We start from the raw sequence: 9,099 nt of genomic DNA, 5'->3' as shown, positions 1-9,099 counted from the left end.
TGTCATGGTGCTCGTTTTGCTTCTTCTCCATCAATTTTTCATTTCACCACGTTTTTTTATTACCTTGCTGTAATGAGTGATAACTCCACACCTGTACCCATTCCAAACTTTGCTTCACTGTTGTACATGTTTGTGGTACATCGATTATGATACCTGTTTTTCTCTGCGGTCGAACAACCCGATGTTTATTGATCTGTAAATACCACGGAACTCTAGCTTTCCTCATCCCCTGATGTACAATTTGACCTTTTGTGGTTTTTCTCTATTAGTTTCCAACGGCCATTCTCAGCTTATTCAAACCAACCTGTATATACACAACTTCATGATAATATATACAGGTAATGGACGAAAAATGGAAACACCAATGTAAAGTCACTTAATAGGTCGTTGGGCCACCACGTGCGGTCAATACGGCCTGTATGTGCCAGCACGAGTCCACCACTCAAATTCTGCAACAGGGAGGCAGCACCATTATGTCACAAGAAATTCAATCAACTCGCACCTGTTTAATGGAGGTGGAAAGCACGGTCTCAGGCGTCATTCCAGAATATCCCATAAATGCTGGATTGGGTTCAGATCTGGTGACTGCGAGGACGTTGACTTAATGATACCATCAGTGTCATCAGGGTGACCACACGTGCTCTGTGGATAGGGAAATTATTCTCTTGCATCCATGCCAGTCATAACTATGGAAAACCAGGCCTGTGCAGTACAGGGTGTTTCAAAAAGATGGACCCAATTTCAAAGCAGTATATTTCACGATGGCAACATGTTACAATTACACAAAAAGTTACAAACGGTTTAATGAGTTATCAAGTTTTACTAACCATTTTATAAATGCTCTATGTGCCCTCCACCTGCTGCAAGGACAACATCGAGACGATAGTTGAATTCGTCCCAAACATCTCTCAGAGTGTCTTCTTTCACTGAAGTCACCGCTGCCGTGATTCTGTTTTTGAGGTCATCCAGATTAGTCGCTAATGGTGGCACAATTATTGACATGGGCATTGAGGAAGTTAGGAGTGGAGGAATGGTTGATCAGAGTAGTGATGGCAATGTACAAAAGCACGCACAGCTGTAAGGACGAAGGACGGGAACAGTGGTGAGTTTGAGGTGAAGGTAGGAGTGCATCAGGGGTCGGTACTAAGTCCACTACTATTTGTAGCTGTGATGGAGGTGCTGGCTCATAACGTAAAGGAGGGTTTACCATGGGAGTTGTTATATGCAGATGATCTGGTGTTGATTGCGGAAAGTATGGATGGACTGAAGGAAAAGATGAACAAGTGGAAGGAATGTATGGAGACAAAAGGGCTGTAGGTGAATATCGGAAAGACGAAGGTGATGGCAAGTGGTAAAGCATGTGGTGAGATGGAAAGAACTGGGAAGTGGCAATGTGCTGTGTGCAGGAAGGGTGTCGGAGTGAACTCCATTCAATGTACAATGTGCGCTGAGTGGGTTCATCAAAAATGTAGTGGTCTGAGAGGGTCATGAACCAGTGTGACAGCTACATTCAAATGTAAGGTGTGCACAGAGGGAGCTGCAGATGGAGGAATTGTTGAGTTGGATCTTGGAGACGGCGTGAAGCTGGAAGGTGTGAAAACATTTTGCTACCTCGGAGACATGCTGAATGGAGAAGGTGGATCAGACTCGGCAACAGTTGCTAGAGTGAGATGTGCATGGAAGAAGTTTCGGGAACTGAGTGGCGTGCTGATGAGGAGGGGAGTATCATTGAAGCTGAAGGGAAAGGTGTATGCTGCATGTGTGAGAAGTGTTATGATTTATGGGAGCGAGACATGGGTAATGAACGTAGAGCAGCAACGAAGGCTGGAAAGGGTGGAAATGCGAATGGTTCGGTGGATGTGCGGAGTATCGTTGAGAGAGAGGAAGACAAATGATGAATTGCGAAAGATGATGGGAATAGAGCCTGTGATTGATGCTGTGAAGAGGAACAGGTTGAGATGGTTTGCTCATGTGTTGAGGAAGGATGAAAGTGACTGGTTGAGAAGAGTGATGGAAATGAATGTAGAAGGAAGTAGAGGACGGGGAAGACCGAGAAAGACTTGGCTAAAGATGGTGGAAGAAGAAATGCGGGCAAGGGGGTTAACAAGGAGAGATGCAGAAAATAGGGCAAAATGGAGAAGATTGTCATGGGGACCGCAAGGCTAACCCCCGCTCTAGCAGGGAAAATGGCCTTAAAATGCATGTTGTTGTTGTTGTTGTTGTTGTTGGCACAAAAACACGGTCTTTGACCTATCCCCACAATAAAAAAATCGCAGGGTGTAATGTCTGGGGATCTTGGGGGGGCCAAGAGTGTAGCGCCAAGTCTTGGGGTCCCGTGCGATCTATCCAGCGTTGAGGCAGTGTGTCATTTCGAAAACGTCGAACCTGCAAGTGCCAATGTGGCGGTGCTCCGTCTTGCTGAAAAATGAAGTCATCGGAATCTTCATTAAGTTGTGGAAAGAGCCAGTTCTGCAGCATTTCGGGATAGGTTTGCCCCGTAACTGTTTTTCCCTCGAAAAAGAAAGGGCCATAAACCTTTATTTGAGAAACGGCACAAAACACGTTCACTTTCGGGGAATCACGCTCATGCTCTAGTTTCGTGTGGATTCTCTAGTCCCCATATGCGCACATTGTGACGGTTAACTTTACCACTTAGATGAAACTAAAAATCAAACGCGGTAAGAAGCTGTCGTCTTCCATGTTCTGTAACATCGCATCACTAAATTCGACACGCTTTCCTTTGTCACCTGTACGAAGAGCCTGTACCAGTTGCAACCGGTATGGCCTCAGGATTAAATGTCGCCTTAACACACACCAGACAGTCGTATGAGGGATCGCAAGTTCTCGGCTGGCACGACGAGTGGACTTGCGCGGGCTACGCAGAAAACTCTCTTGAATTCTTCTCACGTTTTCCTCTGAAGTGCGTGGTCGCCCTGGGCTCTTCCCCTTACATAAACAGCCTGTTTCCTCAAATTGTCGGTACCATCGACGAATGCTCTTTGGCATTGGCGGATCAATGCCAAAATGCAGTTGAAACGCATGCTGCACCGCAATTACGGATTGTCTTGCTGAAATGCAGAACGCAAAACGCCTTGTGTTGCGGGGTCACCATCTTGCGAACGACTGAGGCTAGAGGCTGTTCGTGCGCTGGGAGAGCCATCTAGCGGTGGTCATTTGAAACTCTATGCCCCGCCCTTTCAAGTGGTAAGAGATTCATTTATGGGCGGTTCGTGTTTGCAGAGATATAGCGATTTTAAATCGGGTCCATCTTTTTGAAACACCCTGTATTTTATGACTCCCTTGACCAAGTCGCAGGAGGCATGATGTTTTCCGGTGGTCTGTCCGTCCGTCCGTCTGTGATGCGTTTTTGTTACCACGATAACTTTTGAACGGCTGAAGGGATCTTAGTCAAACTTGGTACACATATGTATAATGATGTAAAGATTAACTGATTAGATTTTGGGTTCAAGAGGTCAAACGTCAAGTCTGTAATAGGTCTATAACTTGAGAATGGCTGAAGTGATCTAATTCAAACTTGATACAGATATGTATAATGATGTGAAGATTAACTGATTAGATTTTGGGGGTCCCGAGGTAAAAGGTCAGAGGTCATGTCGGGTAAAATGTGAGAACTTGTGAACAGCTGAAGAGAGTTAATTGAAAACTTGGTACAGGTATGTATAATGATGTAAACATGAACTGATAAAATTGAGTCAATAGGTCAAAGGTCAGGGATCAGCTCAGGTAAAAATGTGCTAAGTTGGGCACAGCTGAATCTATTTAAATCAAACTTGATACGAGTATTATAATGATGTAATAACGTGGGCGGAGGCAAATCAGTCGGAGGTGGAAGCGGAGACGTCGAAAAGTGTCGTTCTAATTATACTATGCTGGGATGGTATTTGCTTAATTAACACATGGACCACACCTGTGTGGAAGCCGTTGCTTGGTGTCCCTCATTTCCCCAGGTGTTTCCATTTATTCTATCCACTACCTGTATCTTGAGAAAACATTCTCACTCATGTTTACAACAATGATTTTGGCAAGTTCTGTGCTCCACCATCATAACCTGTAAAGAACACAACACGCTGTGAGATACGTTCTGGGGATTTTTGACTTTCTACCTCTGAGTGGTTAAAATGGAAAGCTGAAGATTGGGAGAGAGAGAGGGGGAGGGTACAGTGCCTCTCCTATGTGGTCATTCCACTTATTAAAAAAAAAATTGATGTGAAAAACAAAATCAACTATGTAACACACCATTTTATTAATTATATTAGAGAATAAAAAGATAGCAAACTGCAAACAAAATAGCAAGAAAACAAAAAGCTTCCACTGTGACATGCTCAGATATGTCAGGAAGGAAGGATAATCAAAAAATTCTCCACGGAGGAGCTACGAGTTTCCTCTTTCTTCATGGACATTCGAGCAATTATAGCTAACCAGAAATCTTTGTCGGTTTTCTCGAAGGTCTTAAAATCGCAGAGTAATCTGACTCCGCACAAGACGAGACCGAATGTTTAAACTTGACATTAGCCTGAAAACCTCATGTACTGGAGTTATCCCTCTCTGTCCCCACGGTAAACCGTAATCATAACCGTCGCCTCGTGAACCTCAAAATGCAGGCTCGCTCCTAACCTCCACTCTTGTGTTCCTTTCTCCACCTGTTTCTGGGACCTACTTCCTCATTCTTTTCAATCTGACTCTTCCCTCCAGGGATTAAAGTTGGCAATTCTCCACCTTTTCATTCTTTCCCCACTTGTGATTTATTTTCTATCCTCATTCGCCATCCAGTTGATTTTCAGGCTGCTGTTTCCTTCCCTGTTCTCTCCTTGTTCTGTTGTCCCTTTGCTGTATCCACGTGTTGTCCCACAGTTAGAGGGTTGCTTTCTGCCCTATCGCTTCACTCTTCCCCAAACCCTAGTTTTTATTTACAATTCTTTTTAAATCTAGGAATCAGTCCTTTATCTCTTTTTTTAAATTTAAGATTTACCAAGGACGGGAAAATAAAAATTGTTTCGGAGGATTTGGTGGTGGTCTTTAGTACCCTGTTTCATTTTAATGACTTGTTAACATTATCCCACTGACACATATAAACTCCTTCACTGTTACAGGACCAGGAATAATCTGCCCAATGACAATTTAATGTCTAGTTTGTGTGTAATCATATCGTATGCTCGTCATTCTATTACCTCCACAAACGTTCAATCATCCCATGATCTTCTTTTCAGCCCTCCTTAAAACCATCCCATCCCGTCGCCTACTCCTTGTAGCTTCGGGAAACTCTCGGCGATTTTTTGTTGTTGTTGCGAGGGAGAGCAGAGGGGCGGGGAGGTGGGGTGATGCTCTGGGCACTTAGGTCGCCCTAGCACCAATCTAAACCTTAACAAATCACCTCAACGTCTCCTAATTTGCAGGACCATTTCAGAATTTCCCACACACCCATTAAAACATGGAGACTTTCCACTATTTTTCACAACAAACACGGCCTACGCTGAATCGGCCAGATCTTTACCGGTGTACTAGTGCAATATTTCACTCTCAGGAGCCATTGCTCGATTTACCCGACAATTACTGGGCCATAGTATGGCGGCCTGCATTTCGATTGGCTCTATAACTGGTGCGGCACTTTTTAATTGGTTCATGATCATTCATCGTGATGCGAATTATCAACAAGTGACTATATTTGTGGTGCAATTTATATTTGTAGAATAAATGGGGACATATTCGTGTCATATTTGATTCGTCTGCCCTTTCTCAGCATTTCAGTATTTATTTTACAATATTGTACATTTCAACAACTTGAACTTTGATTAACAATAATAGTAAAAAAGAAACAGACGTGTTATCCATGGGAATTGTTGGCGGAAACGTTTAGTTATTGCTTCCCGTTTCGGATCGTGCGGGTGCTGGCCACGTTATTCTCGATAGTTTCGAACAACGAATGGATATTCCTTCCCCATTTGTCCATCCAGGTTGTGCCTCTGCCTACGGTAGTTATTTATTTATTTTCAAGATGATACGGATCTGATAAGTAATTAATGGATTTATCGTTAGACAAAAATAAAAAGCACAACGGACTTGGCTCTTTGAAGGCCAAGCCGGTGGGCAAAAAAAAAGAAGAAGAGGATTTTAAAAAGGAAGAGTGTAGTTACCAACGTGGGAAATGAGGTGCAGCGGACTGCATAACCGAGACATTTGGAGAGTTTTTTTTTAATTTTGCCCAGACGATGAAGGGCGAACGTTCAAAACGGACGCACATGGTTTCGCACGGAACTAAAACGTACTTTTATCACCATTTCGTTGTTGACATCCGTTACTAATTTAATTCTCCGTATTCGTCCTGGAGTAAAGTTATATTCGCTATTTGAAAAAAAAAAAAAAAAATTGGTATTAAACGGGCTGTAGCATCCACCGAAAGATTACATATACATCCAGGGCAAGCCCATTCATTAAGAGTGCAAGTGAAAGTTACTTTATATAAAATATCTAAATGTTTGAATATAAATGCATCATGCCCAAGAGAACGCTGCAGTGAGAGTTTACAAGACCGCGTAAAATGTACAAACAAATGCGCAGCATCATCGGAGTCAACGAGATTGTTTAAAAACATAATGAAAATACTAAATCTCTGATTTTGCTCTCGGATTATGCGGCAGAAACCGAGAGCTATGGTCTTGAAGTCGTGGGTGAGCCATTTTAAAGGCCTTACATGAGGAGGGGAGTTTAATTTAATGGGCCTCTCGGTAGTTTAACATATTCGCCGTTTCAGACCAGGCGGGAAACCGAGCGCCATCCATTTCTGGAGCCAGGGTGTTCTCGCTGTCCAGCAAATGACTCTCACCACCTATTCTTGCTTTACAGTCAGGGCACGTGGACGTCTGCATGGCTCCTCCACAATCACCGATGGCGTAGATGTGTCCATTCGGACACTTGAACCAGTGGCCCTAAAAGGATGCAAGAGAGGTCATGGAGGAAATGCACGGTACAGATCACATTTCTTTGTCAAACAAGGTACAGTACTTAAGGTAAAGGCCATTTGGCCCATCATGCCTGTGCTGTATCTACTTACAAACACGACAGGGAATGAAACCCCAAGCAGTTAATCTGCCCACAATACCAGCACGCAACGGCCAACTTATGTTGGGAAGATATAATGAAAGAATATTCACAAAAGCAAACGTTTTCTACTTTAAGTAGGGGCCATGTATTTATTATGCATGCAAATATATTGGAATATTTTACCCGCTCCACCATTTACGTCCGAGCGAAAACCCGTAGAGGATTGGTTCGAGCCTCACCGTTTCTCAACCAGTCACCATATGCATCGGAACTCTATAAAAGAGTATAGGCCTCTAATTATTTATTATATGCTTTATATCCAGGTGTTGAGCTTGAGCCTGGTGTTGGCTTAGCGGTTAGGGTGCCGGCTTGGGATCCTAGGATCCTGGGTTCGAATCCCTGGTCGATCGCTGAACTAACACCAGGGGGGTTGACTCAGCCTATCATCCTTCTGAGGTCGGCAAATTGAGTACCAGCTAGCTGGGATGAATGATCACGGTGCGTACCCCGCTTTAGAATAGGTACACCGTATCCCTGCGCATCGCAAGAGCGTGACCAAGGGTTGGCATCAGGAAGGGCATCCAGCCATAAAAAAAACATTGCCTCAAACAGGGAACCATGATTGTCACGGGGCCCGCAAGGCTAACTCCAGCTTTAGCGGGGAAAAATGGCCTTAAAACGATCATTCATTTTTTTCATTCATCCAGGGGTATCCTCATTCCCCTCCCTCCAAAAAAATCTCCAACCCCAAAATTTATTTCCCACCAAAATAGATGAAATCCTTGAGAGTCAAACAGAGTACAGTGCTAGTAGCGTGGTAGATTTTCATTCTGACAGACGTTCTCCGCTCATTCGCTGGACGTCGCGAGACCATGTCTATCTGGTTTATTGCCAATTATGTCACCTTTACACCATTTATGTGAGGAAAATTGTTCTACAACGCTAGGATTATGTGATGCTTTCCCCATTTATTTCTCATACGTATGTATAATTATAATGGAGTGGATGTTGCGATTTGGTTTCTCCCCCCTCATGTGTTAGGTCGAAAAGAAATTGAGCTTTCACGGTTTTGTAAAATGAAACAAAAGTAATTTCAGCAAGGAGAAAAGGGCATAAAATGTCAAAAGTAATTTTTCTCTACGGAGTTAAAGTTTGCCAGTCAGCCATCTTTGGTCGGATTAAGAAACAAAATCGTCTGCATAGGAACATGGATGGGATTCGGGTTTCAGCTGCTACTCCTCTACCCTCAAACCCATCCAAGTGCAGCCAAGTGAACCTTCCAGAAAAAAAAAGTTCTGCAAGAATTCACTTCTCCAAAGACAGATACATAAAGAGAGAAATAAAGAAGAAGCAAGAATTAGAATGAATAAAGAGAAATATGACCTTTTCACTCCTAACTCTTAGATCCCAAACTCCTAGCCATAACTCCTAGCCCCAAGCCACAGCTCCTAACACTAACTCTTATCCCTAACTCTAGCTCCTAGCCCTAGCTCCGAGCCCCAACTCCGAACCCTAGAAAGATGTTGGGAAGAACCCAGATAGATAGATTAGTGCATTTCTTCCTCAGGCAAAAACGCAGAAGCCATCTTTCTTTATCTGTGTTCCAAATTAGAACAAGATCGGTAAATGCATGTCCGAGAAATGGTTGAGGGTGTAAACATCGGGCGTTTGCAACTAAAATGCCCGCCAGTCGGCTATCTTTGATCGCATTGCAAAATAAAGTGAGGTACACGTACATGCCGTCATGTGCTGTGCCTGTGCCAAATTTGAACAAAATCGGACCATGCATGTTCAAGAAGTGTATAGTCCTGGTGTCTGCAATGTCCTGCCTTTTGAAGAAGACTTTTTCCATGATGTAAGTTTTAAAATTTTAATTTCCCCCAATTTTTTTCAATTTTCAGCTATTAAAATGTTCAATTATTCGATCTTTTTTATTAACTATTTTTTCAATTAATCCTTTTTAAATTTTCAATTATTTCATTTCCTCTTTTTTCAATTACCAATTATTTAAATATTTTGAAATTTTCTGTTATTTAATTT

The 9,099-nt window shown here is 42.9% G+C and overlaps 1 protein-coding gene across 2 annotated transcripts in view; it reads right to left on the bottom strand.

The window, feature by feature from the left end:
- The window catches only part of ZNFX1 (zinc finger NFX1-type containing 1), a 173,630-nt gene that overhangs the window by 9,823 nt on the left and 154,708 nt on the right, over positions 1–9,099 (bottom strand). Inside the window, exon 15 of one of the 2 annotated variants that reach the window (XM_068108680.2) lies at positions 6,842–6,944. In XM_068108680.2, the coding sequence (XP_067964781.1) occupies positions 6,842–6,944 (103 nt within the window). Of the gene's footprint in view, positions 1–4,240; positions 6,945–9,099 lie in introns of those variants that run through there. The other variant, XM_068108679.2, reaches the window with a different exon arrangement.

This window comes from Myxine glutinosa, chromosome 2 (genome assembly GCF_964187855.1).
Source record: "Myxine glutinosa chromosome 2, kmMyxGlut1.1, whole genome shotgun sequence".
In the NCBI taxonomy this organism is placed as follows: domain Eukaryota; kingdom Metazoa; phylum Chordata; class Myxini; order Myxiniformes; family Myxinidae; genus Myxine; species Myxine glutinosa.
The sequence above is the reverse complement of the archived record's forward strand: the minus strand, read 5'-3'. Positions and strand labels throughout refer to the sequence as shown.